General features: G+C 44.7%; 1 protein-coding gene across 1 annotated transcript in view; it reads left to right on the forward strand.

Annotated features, from left to right (window-relative positions):
* Positions 1-21,234, forward strand: part of LOC103734319 (zinc finger protein 426) — a 28,483-nt gene that overhangs the window by 4,887 nt on the left and 2,362 nt on the right. The window contains 4 exon segments of the mRNA XM_017798178.2: positions 9,173-9,258; positions 10,784-10,910; positions 13,760-13,837; positions 15,466-15,548. Coding sequence (XP_017653667.2) covers positions 9,173-9,258; positions 10,784-10,910; positions 13,760-13,837; positions 15,466-15,548 — 374 coding nt within the window.

A 21,234-nucleotide genomic window follows, 5' to 3' on the forward strand; every position in this document is an offset into this window, starting at 1 on the left:
TGAAGAATCGCGCTCAACACACAGGGACAAAACCAAGTTTCGGGATGCAAAAGCAAGAGGAATTTATTCATACACAGGCGCCTGCGGACGCAGAGTCCCGCTCGGGTCAGGACTTGCGTGCCGGGCTTAGTTTGGGGGGGCTTTTTATAGAGCAGAAGCAAGGTACAGAAGCAGATGCATGGTTACAAGATTATTATTAGTGCATTTCAATGGGTACAAGGTATGAGGAAACAGTATTGCCAAATTCAGAGGGGGCTATGGGTGAAACTGATTGTTATCGTTAACTTCCCAGTAGGGGCTGTTATCACTAACTTCCCGGTAGGGGCCTCAGGGTGGTGGCAGGTGGTCCGACTGCAAACGTCCTATCTTCCACTGCTAGTTTCACAAGACCTGGGTTAGAATCTTGGCTTATCGAATGGCTGATTACAGTTCTTTTTCTAAAATGGCCTTCCTGCTGTCAGTCGGGTCCTTCAATGCAATGCCCGCAGAGGATAGAAGAGGCAATGGGATCCCCCGGAACTGGAGTTATGAACAGTTGTTAGCTGCCGTGTAGGTGCTGGGATTTGAACCTGGGTCTTCTGCAAGAACAGCCAGTGTTCTTAACCGCTGAGCCATCTCTCTAGCCTCCTATTTATTTATTTTTATGTTATGTGTATGAATGTTTTGCCTGCAAGTGTACAATTTGTGCAGTGTATGCAATGCCCAAGCAAGCTAGAAGAGGGCACCAGATCCTCTCGAACTGGATCGGTTGTTAGCCAAGTGGGTGCTAGGAACTGAACTCAGGTCCTCTGCAAGAGCAACCACTGCTCTTAACCACTGTACCAACTCTCCAGATTCCTTTAAAGATACACTTTATTGTACCCAATACACACAAAATATTGAGAAATGTAGTCAATTAAAATAATGAGAAAAAAAAAGGTAATGAGGTTGGGCATGGTGATGAAAGACTTTAATCCCAGCACTCAGGAGGCAGAGGTAGGTGGATCTCTGAATTTGGGGCCAGCCTCCTCTACATAGGAGTTCCATGTCAGCTGGAGCTACAGGGTGTCCCTGCCTCAAAAAGACAAACAAACAAACAAACAAACAAAAGAAATGGGTATGGTGGCACTCCCCTTTAGTCTGAACTGGGAGGCAGAGGCAGGTGGATTTCTGTGAGATGGAGGGCAACATGGTCTACATAGCCAGTTGCAGGGGCTTCAGGGAGACTCTCAAAATAACAACAATAATAATAGTAATTCAATAAAATAAGTAATGAGGGGGCTAGAGAGATTGCTCACTGATAAGCAAGTTTACTGCTTTTGTACAGGAGTGGAGTTCAGTCCCCAGTGCCCATATTGGGTGACTTGTAATTACCTGTAACTCCAGCTCCAATGATCTTATGCCCTCTTCTGGTCTCTGTGAGTACCTGTACATATATGGCATATATACACTGACATACATAAGTAAAATTTAAAAAATAAAGCCAGGCATGGTGATGGCACGCCTTTAACCCCAGCACTCAGGAGGCAGAGGCAGGTGGATCTCTGTGAGTTCAAGGCTAGCCTGGTCTACATAGTGAGTTCCAGGTCAGCTGGGACTACAGGGAGACCCTGTCTCAAAAAGACCGGAAAAAAAAAAAAAAAAAAAGATAGTGCACTTCTCTTACTAAAGCTCTAAAATTCTAGTGTATTTCATACTTTAGTACCCACTTCTGACTAGTTATACTTCAGGTCTCAGTGGCTATGTATAGCTATCATACTTACTGTGTATTTGCTTATCTTTGTGTGTGAGGGTGTTTGTGCCTAGGCATGCTTGTGGAGGTCAGAGAACAACTTGCAGGACTTGGTTTTGTCCTTCCACCTGCGGATCCTGGGGATCTAACTTAGCTTATCAGGCTTTGCAGCAAGTGCTGTTACCCACTGAGCCATCTCAACAACCCTATTTGTTTTTTACAATTTCATACACATACATCTGAGAGTAGCTTTTTGTTGTTGTTTTGTTTTGAGATGAGGCCTCACTATTTAGCTTGGCTGGCCTGAAACTCACTATGTAGACCAGGTTGGCCTCGAACTCTCAGATAGCCACTTGCCTCTTTCAAGTGCTGGGCCAAAGACATGCACTACCACGCTGGGCTTTTGTTTTGGTGTGTTTTGTCCTGAGAATTGAACCTGGGGTTTTGCACGTGCCACTGAGCTGTATAAATAGTGCTTTATTTTACATTTTTGAGACAGGATCTCACTAAGTTCCCTGATTGGACTTGAACTTGCTCTGTAGCACTGGCAGACAATTTTTTTTTTTTGTGATCCTCCTGTCACTGGGATTACAGCCCAGCACTGGGATTACAAACATGCACCAACACCATTGCCCAACTTTTCTGTCTTTTTAAAAATATGTATGTATTGCTGGGCGTGGTGGTGTACGCCTTTAATCCCAGCAGAGGCAGGTGGATCTCTGTGAGTTCAAGGCCAGCCTGGTCTACATAGTGAGTTCCAGGACAGCTGGGGCTACAGGGAGACCCTGTCTCAAAAAGACCAAAAGAAAAAAATGTGTGTGTGTGTGTGTGTGTGTGTGTGTGTGTGTGTGTGTGTGTGTAGAGCTAGCTGGCCTGGAACTTCCTATGTAGTCCAGGCTGGCCATATGTTCACATAAGTGCAGTTGTCTGTGGACCAAAGATGGCATTGGATCTCTTAGAGCTGGAGTTATAGGCGGTTGAACCACCTAATATGGGTGATGGGAGCCAAACAAATTCAGGTCCTCTAGAAGAGCAGTATGTGCTCTTAACTGCTGAGCCTTGTCTGCAGCCCCATGCTGGGTTCCAAAGATCAAACTCTGGTGCTTTGGCTTTACCAACTGAGCTATTTCTCCACTCCCTAAAAACAAAACAAAACAAAAAAAAAATGGAAGAAGAAGAAGAAGAGTCTTACTGGTAGACTTGATGGTATAGGACGGTAATTCCAGCTACTCCAGAGACTGAGATAGGAGGGTTAAATTTCAGTCCTGGTCTTCCTGTCCTTCCTGAGTTACAGACCAAGTTCAAGGTCAACTTCGGTAACCTAGGGATACCCTGATTCAAACTTTAAAAAGGGGTAGAGATACAACAAAGTGGTGGAGCACTTGCCTGGCTTGTGTGAGGGCCTGGGTTCTGTCCCTAGTACTAAAAAGAAAAAAAAAAAAAGAATTAGTAGCTGGGCTTGATGACTCACACTTCTTTTGTTAGGAAGCTGAGTGAAGCTGGAAGAATTTGAGGCCAGCATGGGCTACAGTGTAAGGTGCTGTCTCAAAATAAACAGAAAATGCGCTAGAAGAGGGAAGGATATTGAGGAGAGGCTGATAGGAGGGGCTGGAACATGGGTAGGATTTAGCTATCAGGTCTTTGAGTGGGGTGAGGAGGTGAGACCCTTCAGAAGTGGAAAACTTCATGAACAGAATCCAACTGAGAGGCTGCTGTACTCCTTGCTCAGAGGAAATCATTCACACAGAAGAGAAGGTGGTGGTAGCTGGAGGGTGGGTCAGGATCAGAGAAAAGGCATACATTGGATTGTATTCTAAGGCCAAGACAACTTTCTGAAATGTCTGTAGCAGACTAGTGACTGTACTTCCAACTCAAGTTCAACCCCACCCCCAACTTGAACTTTGAGAATAGAATTCAGAAAAGATGAGAGTGGGCTGAGATTGCTCAGGCTATAAATGCTTGCCATGCAAGTTCCCAGCACCCACATTAGAAAAAGCTAGGTATGGTGGCATGCATTTGCAATCCCAGCGCTGGGGAGGCAGAGACAGAAAGATCCCTGTCTTCTTGGCAAGTTCCAGGCCAAGGAGAGACCAAACAGGGTCAGCTGGGCATGGTGGCGTATGGCTTTAATCCCAGTACTCAGGAGGCAGAGGCAGAGGCAAGCAGATCTCTTTGTGAGTTCAAGCCCAGCTGGGGCTACAAGGGGACCCTGTCTCAAAAAGTCCAAAATAAATACAATACAACACAACACAAGAGGGCTGGGCATGGTGGCGCACACCTTTAGTCCCAGCACTCAGGCAGAGGCAGGCAGACCTCTGTGAGTTCGAGTCCAGCCTGGTCTACATAGTGAGTTCCAGGACAGCTGGAGCTACAGGGAGAGCCTGTCTCAAAAAAGACAGAAAATAAATAAATAAAACAGGGTGGATGGTTCCTGAGGAACAACACCTGATGTTGTCCTCTGGCGTATACACTCACACACACACAAATACATATACATACATGTACACACATGCACTCATACACACATGTGCATGTACACATGTCCATGCATATATACATGCACATACATGAATACACACACAAAGATGAAAGTTCAAGTAATGGAGTTAGGGTCAAAAACTCATGTTTATGGGGCTGGAGAGATGCCTCAGTGGTTAAGAGCGTGGACTGCTCTTACAGAGGACCTGGGTTCAATTCCCAGTATCCACATGGTGGTTAACAACTGTCCTAGACTCCAGTTCCAGGGGATCCTCTTCTGACATCCAAAAGCATTGCACGACACGGGTGCACTTACACACATGCAGGTAATATACACATAAAATAAAAGTAATAAAATTCAAAACAAAAAAAAACCCTCATGATTACGTTTATAAATGTGATTGTGGTTACCTAGGCTGAGGTCATTGGTATGGAAAAGAAAATAAATGAAAAAATGTTGTCTTGATTTGCTGTAGGAGACAGCGAGTGCTCTTAGTAAGTGCTGCAGTGATTAAGGCATGGTGGGAAACATCCAGCCTATGGCTGTTCTTAGGAAACTTGGAACCTAATGGAGGAGGCTAACATCTACCAGAGTACCCACAGACTGATGGGGCTGTGGAAGAGAAGGGGAGGGCAGAATGATTCTACCTGTATTTGGGAGCAGGGGATACAAGGAACATGACTTGTGTGTGTGCACGTGTGTGAATATACATGTGTGGGGGTGCCTACTTGCATGTAGAGGCCAGAAGTGGACTTCAGGTGTCTTCCTTGATTGTTCTTTTATTTTATATGTGTGTTTTGTCTGCATGTGTGTCCGTGCCATGCCCATGGAGGCCACAGAGGGTGTCTGAAGCTCTGAAACTGGAGTTACAGAAGTTGTTAGCCTCCATGTGCTGGGAACCAAACTCAGGTCCTCTGCAAGAGCAGCCAGTGCTCTTAACCACTGAGCCAGCTCTCCAGCCCCCTCTCTACTTTTTAAACAAACTTTTATTTATTTTTTTGAAACAGGGTCTCCCTGTAGTCCCAGCTGACCTGGAACTCACTATGTAGACCAGGCTGGCCTCCCTCCATCTTACAGCGATCCACCTGCCTCTGCCTTCTGCATGCTAGGATTAAAGGTGTATGCCACATGCCAGCTTGAACAGAATTTAATTTTTTTCCCCTTTTATTTATCTATGTGTCTGTGATGTGCATGTATTACATGTGTGTAGGTGTGCATGTACCATGGCATAAATATCTTGGGACAACTTTGTGGAGTGAGTGCTCTCCTTCCACCTTTACATGGGTTCTGGGAATCAAACTCAGATCATCAGGTTTTGTGGCAAGTGCTTTGCTTTGATCACCTGAGCAATTGTAGCTAAAATTCCTTCTGAGAGGTGTAAACAATGTTGCCCCCTCCTTCCCCTTTGGTGCCTCAGACAGACAGGCTTGATTTCACTAAGCTATAGTCTGAGAAACCAGTGAGTTTATTGGGCTTACTTACAGAGCAATGGGTGAGGGTTTACTTAGAGAAGTGTGGGTGCTCCCTCTGGAAAGCTGCACTGGAATGTGGATGGTGACTTCTCCACAGCCACACAAAATGCTAGATTCCCTCCCCAAGCCTTCCTCAGCTTATATATGCTTAGCCCCTCCTCTTTGTGCAACCAGGGCCAACTGGTTGGTTGGGAGGTGTGACTGATTCTCCCTGCCCCTCCTTTCTTGTGGAAAAGAACAGTCAGCAAGCTGGATTGTAATGATCCTAGGCAAGTGGGTGCAATGAAGCTTGGGAAGAGGGCTTAACTTGTTCACAGTCTGCCCATCCAAAGACAGTCCTGTGCAACAGCAATCTCACCAGTTCCTCTCTACCTTGTATATTGAGACCCAGGGTCTTTCACTTGAACCCAGATTTCAGCCATCTTTTATAGTCTAGCTAACCAGCTTGCCCCGGGAATCATGTCTGCCCCTAAGTACTGGAGCTACAGGTGGACCACCACACTCATCCAACATTTATGTGGGTACTAAGGACCAAAACCTAGTTCCTCATTTTACCTACTGAGTCATCGCATCAGTCGCCAAAGAGATTTGTAAGCTAAGTTGACCTGGCATGGTGGCACATGCCTTTAATCTCCTGCAGAGGAAGGAGGATTTTTGTGAGATTGAAGCCAGCCTAGTCTATACAGAGGGACCCTGTCTCACAAAACAAAATAAAAAACACATTTTAAAAAATTTTTTTAGAAGAGGCATTTCATTACAGCTTTAACATTAACAGTTTCCAGAGCAAAGATACATCTCTTTCAAAAGTGGCTATAAAATTCTTAGGTTCGCTGTTCAATTAATACAGTCATACAATATTGAACTCAGTATAAGCCCTGTAAGACATACAATTGGATGAGCTTTTAACCTTTAAAAAAAAATCTCCATTTCATTTTAAAATATACTGTTTCTTACAGAAAGACTCATTGTTTTTGCTCATAATACTGAGATACTGGCACATGCATCTCTAATCTGTATGTATCTAATTATTACTAGTCATAATCGGCTGTAGTTGGATCCTTGACACCTGTGTCTATAAAGTCATTGGGTAGATTTCAATGGTAATGTTTACCACCTCTACTAATTAACATGATGTAAATTAAAAAACATTTTTTTTTAAAAGCAAAGTTATAGGAGTGAGCCATGTTGGAAGGAAAGGGAGTAGAGATTTTCAGTGTTCAGTGAGCCGGCTGATTGCATCTAAAACAGTGGAATACTTGAAGAGTCTCTTCCAGGTTTGATATTAATTTCTCAGGCTGGGAAAGAAGCAGAGGGAAGAATCCTTTCTTCAGTATGCAACAGATGGGAGTAAGTGTTCCAATACTGTCAATAAAGGACAAGTAGGATGGAGCGTGGATGTGATTTAACGTGACAAGGAGAATTGAAAGTTCACCATACCAGCTGCTAATGGTCATTCTCAGGATCAGCCAGTGTTTTACACTCAGAAATGCATAAAACCTCTAGAAGTGGTGTGGTCAGCTATGGTTCCTCTCACTGCCCAAATCATGCTCCTTGTGCCCTGAGGAAACACCTGGTGTAACCATTCCTTAGAGAGGCTCACTCATCTAGAGATGGAGTTGCTCCACAGATAAATGGACAGCCCTTGTGCCAGTGCAGGCTTCTGGAAGGTGCTGAAGAGGCCAGGGGTCTCAGTGACATCCAAGTTCTCTTTGTCTGCCTTTTATTTAGGCTTCCTAATGAGCAAGCTGGACATAGTATGAAAGAACTGATGATCGTGTATGGTGTGTATGTATGTGTTTGTGTGTGTATGGCAGGTTATGTGTAGTATATGGTGTGTGTGTGTGTGTGTGTGTGTGTGTGTGTGTGTGTTGAGGGTTAAACCTAGGGCATCACACATGCTAGGAAAGAAAGTTTTTAGGGCCAGCTGCAATGGCCTAGCACTTGAAAGGCAGAGGCAGAGGCAGGCAGATCTCTATGAGATAGAGGCCAGTCAGGTCTAAATATGAGTTGCAAGCCAGCTGGGGCTACAGGGAGACCCTGTCTCAAACCACGCCCCCCCCCCCAAAAAAAAAAGAAAAAATGATACACCCTTTGCTAGGCTGTGTGCAGGGAGGTAAGGAGTCACTGGAAGCAGAAATCTTTGCATGTAGTATTTGTTTTGTTTGCTTGAAATAATCTCTCTGCAGGGGACACTCTGCTCCACCCAAACTTTCAAGGGGAACTCCAGCTACCTGCCTAAATTGTCTTCCCCAATCCACTTCTTTCTTCTTTTTTTTAAATTTAATTTTTAAAAATGTGTGTGAATGTTTTGCCTGCATTTAGGTAACTGCACACATATGCAGTGCCCTCGGGGGTCAGAAGAGGGTGCTGGGTCTCCTGGAACTGGAGTTACAGAAGGTTGTTAGCTGCCATGTGGGTGCTGGGAACCAAACCCCAGTCCTCTGTGAGAGCAGCCAGTGCTCTTGTGTGCTGAGCCAGCTCTCCAGCTCCCGCCCAGTCTTATTTCTGCTGTGTGTGGTGAGCATTTGATGTAAAGATATTTTACATCTGCCTGCTATTTCTATCTGCTACTTGCTATATACATGTTCACTTTTGCTTGCTGTAGTAAGTATAAACTCACTCATTCAAAAGCAAAACACAGTGATTGTAGATCATCCTCCAGATAATACAGGACAGTGTGCTGCCTCCTTGAATTTTATCATCATGGGCACATGAAGACTTCATTTCTTTGGGCTGGTATTTCTTTACATGCAAAATGGGACCTTTATAGTTTTCCTGGTGGGCAGCATGGCCCATAAACCCTCTTCTTAGACCACGTGAGGCAGGACTTCTCTAACATCATGTGGCAATGATGGATATCATATACACCTGTAATCTCAGCACTTGAGAGGCAGGAGGATCAGGAGTTCAAGGCCAGTATGGGCTACATGAGACCCAGAAATAAAGTAAAAAAAAGAAAGAAGAAAAAAAAAATAGGACTGGCAAGATGACTCAGCAGGTAAAGGAGCCTGCCACCAAGCCTGATCTCAGTTCAATCCCTAGGACCCACATAGTGGAAGGAGAGCATTGACTCCCACAAGTTATTCTCTGACCTCTACATGTGTGCTGTGGTACTCATACACTTATAGTCATACAAGAAATAAATATAATAAAATTTTTAAATATTTTATGTGTATGATCATATTGCCTGCATGTATGTAGAAGCACACATGTCATGCAGTACTTAGAGAGGTCAGAAGAGGGCATCAAGATCCCCTGGAACTGGAGTTCCAGATGGTTGTTAGAAGCCTTGTGGGTGCTGGGAACCAAACTCTGGTCCTCTGTAAGAACAGTCAGTGCCCTTAACTGCTGAACCAGCTCTCCAGCCCTAAAAATATTTTTAAAAATAGTGTGCATGTCTTAATTTTCTCAAGTACCAGATTCTGTGGATTTGAGACTAGGATAGATGAACTAGAGAATGAGTGAGAAAAATGGCATCTTTGTGTTCTTTATGCCAACTGTCTTTTCCAGGTGGCCTTTCTACATACCCAGTCTGCCTTCTGGAAAAGAAAAAGGCAGAGAAGATGGTGGCCGACTGCCTGAGAGACTGTCACCAGGTATGCAGAGACTGTTCTACTAGCGTCAAGTGTGCCTGCACTAGACGGACACGTTTCCATCTAGAGGTGACATTCCTAGAACAGGAAATCAGGGGCTGGTCCCCAACTGAATTTCCCAAGAGTAGCACCTCTCTATTGGTAAGATGTGATCTGAATATTCTTGAAGGATTTCAGTTATTACTAATGAAATGTTGATCTTCACAGTGACAGGAGTGTGTTTGTTATTTTGTCAAGTGTTCTGACAGATGTGAAGGTGGAAAATGTATTTTTTGGAGGGATGGGGATGTATCTCAGTGGGTAGAGCACTATCCTAGCATGCACAAGACAATGGGTTCAATCCCAGCACCCCATAAATCAAGTATGATGCACACCTGCCATTCCAGCACTCAGGAGGTGGAAGAAGGAGGATCAGGAATTGAACGTCAACTTTGGCTACATACCAAGTTGGAGGCCACTCTGAGGATACATGAGAATCTGTTCTTCACAAAAACCCTGGGGCCAGTGAGATGGTTCAGAGAGTAAAGGTGCTTGCTGCCAAGCCTAAGACTCAAGTTCCATCCCTGAGCCCACATGGTAGAGGAAAGAACCAATTCCTGCAAGTAGTCCTCTGAGCTCCACACATATGTTATGGTGTATGCACATACTCAATAAACTAAAGAAAAAATAAATTCTCTTAAAAATCAATCCTGGGGCCAGGGAGATGGCTTAGCGGGAAAAATTCTTGCTGTGTAAGTGTGAAGTCCAGAGTTTGAATCCCCAGCACCCACGTAAGTGCCAGGTGGTTGTGGTGTCTCACTTGTAATTCCATCACTCGGGTGGAGACAGGATCCCTGGAGGGAGCCGACCAGCTAGGCTAGCTGAGTAAGTCAGCTCTGGGCTCCAGTGAGAGACTTTGCCACAATATATAACTTGGAGAGAATTGAGAAAGATACCCAGTGTTGACCTTGGACCTCCACGCACATGTGCACATATATGTATTCCCACCTGCACACCTGTGCCCACACACATAACACATATGCAGACACCACATCCACAAGGTAAAAAATAAATAAAAGTCTCTGTCAAAGATTTTTTTTTTTCCCAGTGCTGGGACTTGAACTTATGGCTCATGTCTGCTAGACAAGCTCTATACCATTGAGCTGTTCATCAGTCCTATTTACTCAAGTACATGCTGTGTGCTCAGGAGTGAGTGCATTTTAAGAAAATGAGGCAGTCCCAGCACTTGAGAGGCAGAGGCAGGCGGATCTCTGTGAATTCAAGACCAGCCTGGTCTACATAATGAGTTCTGGGACAGCTGGGGCTACAGGGAGACCCTGTCTCAAAAAGACCAAAAAGGAAAAAAAGAAAATGAGGCGGGGCTGTCAGTTTAGCTGGAGATGGGTCCATGTTTCAGGAGGGCCACTGAAGCCATCTGCCTGTAGGAGATGGACAGTGACTGCGTAGAGAATTCTGATCTCACCGTTCCCTGGGACAGGCAGCAGAAACTCTGCTCTTTATCACTCAGGCTGCTGTGTGTGTAATTTAGGACTCTCTGACCTTTGATGATGTGGCTGTGTACTTCACCCAAGAGGAGTGGGTTTTAATGGACCAAATTCAGAGACACCTCTACAGAGAGATGATGCTGGAGAACTACCAGAACCTGGTCTTGTTAGGTAAGACTGCCATAGCCCCTTGTGGCCTTAGGGAGAAGAGTGATGTTACTTGCTATATGTACTGAAGGACAGGTGATCTCTATCTGGATGCTCCGAGGAACCAACAGGGCCCAGCCTGTGCTACATCAGTGCGTTTTATCCACAGGGGTAAGTTCCAAGATAACCAGTGGGTACCTCAATCTACAGAGAGCCCCTCTGCCATAATATACAGTGTCAATAGTGTTTTGAGATGCAACATCAAAGCTAGTGTGGATTTCTTTTGCCTTCCCAACTTCCAGATTGAGGGTTACTTCTAAAAGCTGGGTATGGGGACCGGGGATGTGCTCAGTGGATAGAGTGCTTGCCTAGCAAGTGTGAAATTCTGAGTTCTAGCCCCAGCACTACTTAATACTGGGTATGGTGTCTTATGTGGTGGCACATGCTTTTAATCCAGCACTTGGGAGACAGAGGCAGGTGGGTCTCTATGAGACCGAGGCTAGCCTGAACTATAGGGAGACCCTGTCTCAAAAAAAAAAAAAAATTATAGTGATAACCTGTCCCAAAAAATCAAAGCAAAACAAACAAAAGAAAAGAAAAGCAAAGAAAATAGGGGCTGTAGCACTGGCTCAGTGGTTAAGAGCACTTGCTGCTCTCTGAGAGGCCCAGAGTTCAGTTACCAGAACCCGCATTGGGTAACTCATAACCACCTGTGATTCCAGCTTAAAGAGGGAGACAGATAAGAAAATAAACCTTGGAGCTGGAGAGATGGTTCAGCGGTTAAGAACACTGGTTGTTCTTGCAGAAACCTGAGTTCGAATCCCAGCACCCATATAGCCGCTAACAATTGTCTGTAACTCCAGTCCCAGAGGATCTGACAGCCTCTTCTGACCTCCACAGTTTTTTTTTTACAAATTCTATTTATTTATTTTATTTTATGTGTATATGTGTATTGCCTGCATGTAGGTAAGTGCACCTCTGTTGTGCAATGCCTACGGAGGTCAGAAGAGCCAGGTAGGAACAGCCAGTGTTCTTAACCACTGAGCCATCTCTCCAGCCCCAATAAATCTTTTTAAAAGGGGGGGAGGATTAGGGAGATGACACAGCTGTAAAGTGCTTGACACAAAAGCAAGAGGGCCTGAGTTCAGATCCTCAGCATCTGTATAAAAAAGCTAGGTGTAGCAGCAGTGCCTGTAATTCCAGCACTGGAGAGATGGAGACAAGGGGATCCCTGGGGCTTGCTGGCCAATCTAGCTGAATGGGTGAACTCCAGGTGCAGTGAGAGACTTGTCTCAAAAAATAAGGTGGAGGGCTGGAGAGATGGCTCAGAGTTTGGAAGTGCTGACTGCTTCTGCAGAGGACCTGGGTTCAATTCCCGGCACCCACATGGTAGCTGACAACTGTCTCTTTTGGGGGTGCGCTTTTTGAGACAGGGTCTCCCTGTAGCCCCAGCTGGCCTGGAACTTCCGATGTAGACCAGGCTGGCCTCGAACTCACAGAGATCTGCCTGCCTCTGCCTCCCGAGTTCTGAGATTAAAGGCAAGTGCTACCATACTGGGTGACAACTGTCTCTAACTCTAGTTTCAGAGGATCAAACACCTTCTGTGGCCTCCTTGGGCAATGCACTGATATACGTGCAGACAAAACACTCACACACATAAAATAAAGCTAAATTTTTTTTAAAACTCCAGTTCCAGGGGATTCTATGCCCCCTTCTGACCCCCAGGCATTGCATAACACAGGTGCACTTATATGTATACATGCACAAAAATAAATAAAAAAAAATAAATAAAGTGGAAAGTAATAGAGAGAAACAGTTTATATCAACCTCTGGCTTCCATATGCGTAGGTACATATATGCACAACACACATGCACACACACACACAAAAGAGGGGCCAGGGCCTGGTGTGGTGATACATGCCTTTAATGCCAGCATTTGGGAGATGAAGCAGGTAGGTGTCTGTGAGATCAAGGCCAGCCTGGTCTACGTAGTGAGACTTAGGCCAGTTGCTGGAGCTACAGGGAGACCATGTCTAAAATTTAAAAAAAAAAAAAAAACTTTTTAGAAAGAGCTGTGGAAATGGCTCAGTCAATAAAGTGCTTGCACAGGACCTAAGTTCAGTCCCCAGCACCCACATCAAAAACTGGGTGTACTTGTAACCTCAGTGCTGGGGAGGTGGAGAAAGAGGATCTGCAGGGCTCACTGTTACGTCAGCCTAGTCTAATCAGTGAGCCCCAAGCCCCATGAGAAACTGTCTCAAAATAAGCTAGAACCCAGCGTGGTGGCACATGCCTTTAATCCCAACACTCAGGAGGTAGAGGCGGGTGGATCTCTGTGAGATTGAGGCCAACCTGGTTTACAGGCCAGCTGGGGCTACAGGGAACAGGAAGACCCTGTCTCAACAAAACATAACAAAACAAAACCCAACAACAACAACAAACAATTTGGAAGGCCGAGGAGATAGCTCAGTGAATACGGCATCCATAGTTTGGATCCCTAGAACCCACATAAAATCTGCATAGGCACAGTGGCTGCCTGCAATGCTAGCACTCAGGAGGAAGACCAAGGAGCCCTCAAGAAAGCTGGCTAGCTAGACGAGCCTGAGTTGATGAGCTCTGGATTGAACAAGAGCTCCTACCTCAGTATAGGTGAAGAATGATCAAGGAAGACACCCAGTGTCAACTTTAGGTCACATACACAGATGCACACGTGCACGTGAGCATGCATACACAACAAACTGGAGGGCTCCACATGTGTGCATAAACACTCATGCACACAGGCACATGCACGCACAGGGAATGAGGGAGGGAGGCTCCTGAATTCATCCTAAATTTGTTTCTGTCTTGCACAAATATCTTTCTCTACCTATAGGAAGTGAGGTCATCAAACCCACCCTGATCTCCTGGTTGGAGGAAGAGGACTTGCAGACAGTGCAGAGAGATTTCCAAGGTGAGTATTCATGAAGAACAGCTGTGATCAGGAAGTTCCTTAATGTGTGAAAGTGATAAAGCTTTTTTTCCCCCTTTGAAATAGGGTCTCACTGTGTAGTCCAGGCTGGCCCCCACAATCTTCCTGCCTCTACCTTCTGTGTTCTAGAATTATAGGTGTGCATCACCTAATGGAACTTTTTATTTCAGTATTGGGATTTAGTTTGACAGGCAAATGCTCTACTGCTGAGCTGTATCTCCTGTCCTCTAATGAAACTTTTAAAGATGTAGTTGACCTCTGAAGGTTTGGGCCATTTATCTGAGAAGGCAGGCATTCTAAACTTATACTTTCTGTCTGCTTAGACTTTTCCTGCAATCTCACAAGATGGCCTGGTATGCGTCTTTGTTATTTACTGTGTTTGGATCTCTGGTCCTTTTCATCTCTGATAATGTTCCTGGTCACCATCAGTTTTTTTCATTTTATTTTTCGTGTCTGTGTGTTTTGCTGTTGTCATTTCTCTTTTTTTGTTGTTGGTTTTTTTTTTTTTTTTTGGTTATTGTATTTTATTTTATGTTTATTTTCAGTTTTTATTTTATTTAATTTTTAATTTTTGGTATTTTTGAGGCAGGGTCTCCCTGTAGCCCCAGCTGGCCTGGAACACACTCTGTAAACCAGGCTGGCCTTGAATTCACAGAGATCCCCTTGCCTCTGCCTCCTGAGTGCTGGGATTAAATGCATGTGCCACCACGCCCGGCTCAAATTTTATATTAAGGAAGCAATTTGTAGTTACTGTCTAAAACTACAACTTACAAGATTACCCTTTTTCAAGTTTTTTGTTTGTTTGTTTTTATTTCTCTTTTTGTGTTTTAAGACAGGGTTTCCCAGTATCCACAGCTGGCCTGGAACTGACTTTGTAGACCAGGCTGACTTCAGTCTAACAGTGATCTGCTTGCCTCTGCCTCCCACTCCCAAGTGCTCAGATTAAAGGCATGTGCCACCATGCCCAGCCTTCAAGATTTTATTTATCTATTCTGATTTTTTTTTTTTTTTTGGTCTTTTTGAGACAGGATCTTCCTGTAGTTCCAGCTGGCCTGGAACTCGCTATGTACACCAGACTGACCTCAAACTTACAGAGATCCACTTGCCTCTGCCCCCAAGTGCTGGGACTAAAGGTGTGCGCCACCATGCCCAGCTTAAACTTATTTTTATTTTATGTGTATAAATGTTTTGCCTGCATATATGTAAATGCACCATTGCATGCAATACCAAGGAGGCCAGAAGAAGGCATGAGATTCCCTGGAACTGGAGTTACAGATGGTTGTTAGCCACTATGTGGTGCTGGGAACTGAACCCAGGTCCTCTGCAAGAGTAGCCAGTGCTCTTAACCACTGAGCCAGCTCTTCAGCTCTCCTCCTCCTCCTCTTCTGCCTCTTCTTCCTCCTCTTCTTCCTCTTCTTTTTTTGGGGGGATAGGGTCTCATAGTGTAGCCCTGGCTACTCTCAAACTCAGCAATCCTGCCTCAACCTGCCAAGTGTTAGGATTACAGGTGAGATGCACCACACGGGACAAGACCTGTTACTTTCTACTCCTGCCTCTTGCCTCTTCTATCTGTAAATCTCAATTTTGCTTGTTTTTCTGTTTGTTTTTAGAATGGGAAATGCCAGTCAACACCAATGAGTCAACATTTCAGCAGGATTCTTTGAGGGAACCAACTTCCAACAGTGTGCAAATGGTAAGAGTAACCAAGGATTTTTGGTAGTCCCCACAGCCTGAAAAGACTATAAATGCCATTTTTGCAAATAAGTAGTGTTCATTGTGGGTGAGGGGATTGGGGAAAGTAGCCTTTTTTTTTTTTGTCTTTTTGAGACAGGGTCTTCCTTTAGCCCCAGCTGTCATGGAACTCACTATGTAGACTAGGCTGGCCTAGATCTCACAGAACTCTGCCTGCGTCTGCTTCCTGAGTGCTAGGATTAAAGTCCTGAAAATAGCTTTTTTTTTTTTTTTTTTGGTCTTTTTGAAACAGGGTCTCCCTGTAGCCCCAGCTGGCCTGAAACTCACTATGTAGACCAGGCTGGCCTTGAACTCACAGAGATCCGTCTGCCTCTGCCTCCCAACTGCTGGGGCTACAGGCATGGAGATATCCGCCATATAGTGGTGCCCCAAACCCATTCTGAAACCAAATCCTTCAAGGTTCCCACAGGTGCACATTTCTACATGTATAACTACATGCTGACTTTTTAAATTTGTTTGTTTTTTGAGACAGTCTCCCTATAGCCCCAGCTGGCCTGGGACTTGCTACTTAGGCCAGGCTGGCCTCAATCTCACAAATATCCCCTGCCTCTGCCTTTTGAGTGCTAGGACTAAAGGCATGCGCCACTATACCTAGCTTGACTTTTTATTTATTTGTTTTATACATGTGTGCCCGTGTGCATGTGCATGCGTGTGTGTGTGTGTGTGTGTGTTGTGTGCGTGCTAGTGCATGTTGCCAGGGCACATGCATGCCCATGGGCGAGTGTGGAGGTCGTACAGCTTTCTGGAGTCGGTTCTCTCTCCAGCCTTGTTGAGACAGGCTCTCTCTTGACCTGCCACTGCACCAGCTTCTGTCTAATTCTCCTGTTTCTGCTTCCCCTTTCAGTAGGAGTGCTGGGATTACAGATGCATGCCTCTGCCTCTGACTTTTTACTTTGACTTTGAGGAAGGCTCTCACCTTGTTAGGCTTGCATGGCAAGTGCTTTTACCAGCTGACCTATTGTTGCGCTAAACTTTCCCCTCCACCCTGAGAGACCCGTGCTCACTCAGGGTCTTATGATTCTAATGCTGATTGACAAAACCAACATAATACCTTCTATTTGGGTTTTACATAGTTTATGACATCTGGGAGGGGGTGATTTACAAAGGCATAAATTCTCATAGGCTTTTTCTTTTCCATATTTAAAATGCATGTGCAATCAGCATGTCGCGCCCACAGTCTCCATCAGCTTTTCCTTTGCACTGTTTGCCTGTGGTTCAAGGCTCCATCTACAAAATGGTGACAGTTCCGTGTTTTCAGCATCTGTCCTTAGATCTGCCTCCACTTCATGCAATTGATGCTGACTGATTGGGTGGGAAGAGTGGCTGTCCAGAGGACACGCCTACCCAACAACCCACCCCTTCCTCCGGCTCTTAAAATTTTCTGCCCACCTCTTCTGCAAGGGTCCCTAAGCCTTGGAGGGGGCGACAGATGCAGGATGATCTCTCTTGTATTGTAGCCTCCCCATCATTCATCTTTAAGATGTGGCCACTGATCCATCTCAGTGATGTCTCCCCTACTATAAAGACAAATGGAAGGAAGTAGACACATCTAAAAAAACACAGACGTAAATACAAATGCCTAGAAGATATCCCAGTAGGCATACCATATTCATCAAACAGTATACTTGCAGCAGCTTCCTCACTGGGGCCTGTAGCCTTCTCTAACACAAGGGGTTGGTCTGGTCTATAGCACCAGATGTGTGTTCAACCCCTAGGAGCAGGCCTTATCCAATTAGAAATTTGTCAGTTGTACATATGTTAGTTGAGCCATTATTACATCAACAGGCATTGCTTGTCATGTCAATAGTGTGCAGCACTCGGGGTCCATCGTCGAGCAGAATCATAGGGAATCCTATTTCCCCAACCATCTGCATAGTGCCTTCTGGCACTGGGAAAGCCATCCAGCCAGTGGCATGGAGTTTTCAGCTTAGTCTCAGCTCTGTCTCTCCTTCTCCCACACTCACATCATGCAGTGTCTTCAACGACATGGCCTTACCAACCTTTTCTATTGTATAACTGACATTAGTGGCAATAGCCTTGGTTAATTTGAGGACCTCTAGGCTCTCTCTGTTCATAAGGGGGCAACCCACCCCTGGTACCGTAATTTTTTCTTAACAGGTGTACAGTTTTGAGAGCCTTTGTTTTTACTTTTATACAGGATTAGGTGTTGTAGGCTTTTCCCAATCATCCCAGTGGGTATCACTTGTGTCTTACCCAACCATAAAGCTCCCAAGAATCTTACAGCTATAGTTAGCCTTTGTTTCTTCAGGTGTACTTGATATCTTTCAAATGGGTTTCACATCTATAAAACATTCAAAGGTCAATATCATATATTAAATCAATCATAGACAAGATCTAACACAGTGTGGAAAGGCTTTATCCATTTGTATTGTTTTCTCCGTAGATCTCTATTGGGTACCAAGCATGGGTAAGAGGCATTAATTGGGTTAGTTCTTTACTATCTTTAGTTATCCCTTTGGAGTCATTCTGCATTCTGGGGCTTTTACACAGAGTCTCTTTGTATCTTCTTTTTTTAATATTTTATTTATTTTTTATATGTATGTGTGTATTGCCTATGCAATACACTCATGTCGTGCAATGCCCATGGAGGACAGAAGAGGCCGTCGAATCCCTTGGAACTGGAATTACGAACAGTTGTTAGCTGCCATGTGGGTGCTGGGATTCAAACCTGGGTCTTCTGCAAGAACAGTGCTCTTAACTGCTGAGCCATCTCTCCAGCCCCTCTTTGTATCTTTTTATCCTTGATACATTCACAGGTGCTGGCTCCAGTTGCCTAACCCTGCACTGGGCTAAGGAGGCAGAGGGTCTCTCTTGTCCCTGCTGCACCTGTTGGTTCCCTGAGTCAGGCAGGCCCTAGGTCTGCCTCCTCGCTGTAGCCATATCTGCCGCCTCTCCATTGACCATGCATAGCTGCTGGGGAAGGCTCTGGTGGGACAAACTGCCTCCACCCCTAGCATAACCTTTCTCAGGAGAGAAATGTACCTTATTTAATCTTTGGGGATCCTTAACCACCCCTGGGACAGTTTTTATCCTCTCAATGCCTTTTGTGAACTTTTCTTCGGGTTTTAAAGCCTTCCAGATACTCCTTAGTACCAAATTTGGTTTTCTATCCTTTTTTTTCTTTGGGAATTTGGGCTTGACATAAATCTTGCCACATTTGTCTTTGAGTAACCCAAACAGACCACTTTTTCTGTCTTGTCTTTTTTATATGTCTTGGAGGTTGCTCTAGTATTCTACAGTCACACTTTATACACTGGTTTGAGTCACTTAGATCTGCCAAAGCCTGCCTTACTTTACAAAGATCCCATCCCATTAAGGGACTTAGCAAAACCATTAAAGCTCCATACCATTTAGAGATCCCAGTTGAATTAATCTTTCCTTTATATCTCTGGTGAACACAGCCCTATCTGGCCTAGCGAACTGGGTATCATTTGTTGCCTTCCTTATACCTGGTTCTCTCAGTGACACCTGTCCCTCTTCTGTGGTCCTCCAGCCCTGCTAATCATAGGAATCTTCATTGGTGAAGATTGCACAAGCCATTCCATTAGGGACTGCTCCCCCCATGTATTGCCCTAGGTTAAACAACCTATGTCTCAAGAACAGGCAGGTTATGTAACTCAGCTGTAAGGCGTCTAAAGGACTTAAACTGATATTATTTGCTCCCATGTCCCATACCCTCACAAGCCGCATCGTGAGGGGCTCTTTAATGGATTGTTTGAAAGTTTTCTAATCCCAACAGCTCCAGTGTGGAGTATTTTCTCCTACCTACAGTACTGTTAACATTTTTCTCTTTTTGCATCAAAGATTGAATCTGAGGGGCAACTTTACCCACTTTCATTTTTAGGTTGTTTCTTTTCTCATTACTCTTGGTCTTTTTCCCTGGGTCCTTTGATACCTAAACTTAAGCAAGTTAAAATCTCTGTTTTTTTTCTCTCTCTCAAGCTCTGAGGCTGAGACTGAATTTGCCAGTAACTCCTTAGTCTTTTCAGCCTCCTGGGGCTGTTGCCTTTGCAGTGGACAAATCTTTAATTATGTAAAGAAGTGGCCAGGCCGTTTCTCTGGATTCTTCTCTTGCATCCAAGGCTTCTAAAATTTATTTCTAGGCTCTCCACAATCCTTAAAGAGTTTTCAGACACCTGTGGTAGCAGCTCCCATTTTTCAAGCAACTGAGCTATTTTCCCACATTCACAAAATGACAGTGACCCAGGGGTTTCCTTTTTGAGCAGCCCACATCATTTTGCACATTTCACGATGCGTTGTATAACTCATGTGACTGCTGCTAACTCCATTGCTTTTCCCAGTTTCTGCATTTTGTTTCCAGTGTCATCCTGCCGGCTGAGCCACTTTGTTGCACTAAATTTTTCCCTTCCCCCCAGAGGCCCATGGTCACTCAGGGTCTCGAAGTTCTAATGTGGATTGACAAAACTGACATAATACCTTCTATTTGGGTTTTGCATAGTTCATGATATCTGGGAGGGGTGACTTACAAAGGCACAAATTCTTTTAGGTGTTTTCTTTTCCATATTTAAAATGCACTTGCCATCAGTGTGTCCCACCCAAGGTCTCCATCAGCCTTTCATGTGCTTTTTGCCTGAGGTTTGTGGCTCTGTCTACAAAATGCAACACAAAGTGGCACAACATGTGTTTTCAGCATCTGTTCTTAGACCCGCCCCTCCATGCAATTGAGTCTGACTGATCGGGTGGGAGGAGTGGCTGTCTCAGAGGACATGCCTACCCAACAGCTATCTTCCTTGCTTTTTAAAGCAACTCTATAAAATTTTAACAAATTGGGTATTTTTGGTCTTTCTTTTTTTTTTTTTTTGAGACAGGGTCTCCCTGTAGTCCCACCTGTCCTTTAACTCACTATGTAAACCAGGCTGGCCTCGAACTCATTATATCTTTATTCTTTGTTTTTTAGGGGTTTTTTTTCTATTCCTTATTTTCATACAATATATTTTGATCAGATTTAGCTCCACTCCCATATCTGTACACACACACACACACACACACACACACACACACACACACACACAGAGTCCTTCCTAACCCCTGCCTCATTAACCTACTAAGAGTCTCACCCTTAAATCAGACTGAATCTCCTCTTCCTAGTATCCCTTGGTTACCAATAGTTCCTTAGATAGGGTTGGTGTTTCTTACCCACTTCCCTACTTCTATACATGGATTTTGTCTGCCTTGAGCTTACATTGTATATACTGTCACCATTACATCAGCAACTTTTAAGAATGCCGTGAAAGGGGCTGGAGAGATGGCTTAGTGGTTAAGAGCACTGACTGCTTTTGCAGAGGACACAGGTTCAGTTCTGAGCACCAACATGGCGGTTAGCCACTGTCTGTAACTCCAGTTCCAAGGGATCTGACACCCTCTTCTGACCTCTGCAGGCACTGTATGACTCAGGTGTACTTACACAGATGCAGGCAATACACTCATACATAAAAATAAAAGATAGCCGGGCATGGTGGTGCACACCTATAATCCCAGCACTCGGGAGGCAGAGGCAGGCAGATCTCTGTGAGTTCAAGGCCAGCCTGGTCTACAAAGTGGGTTCCAGGACAGCTGGGGCTACAGAGAGACCCTGTCTCAAAAAG

This window comes from Nannospalax galili, unplaced genomic scaffold, assembly GCF_000622305.1.
Source record: "Nannospalax galili isolate Female #2095 unplaced genomic scaffold, S.galili_v1.0 scaffold1736, whole genome shotgun sequence".
Classification (NCBI taxonomy): domain Eukaryota; kingdom Metazoa; phylum Chordata; class Mammalia; order Rodentia; family Spalacidae; genus Nannospalax; species Nannospalax galili.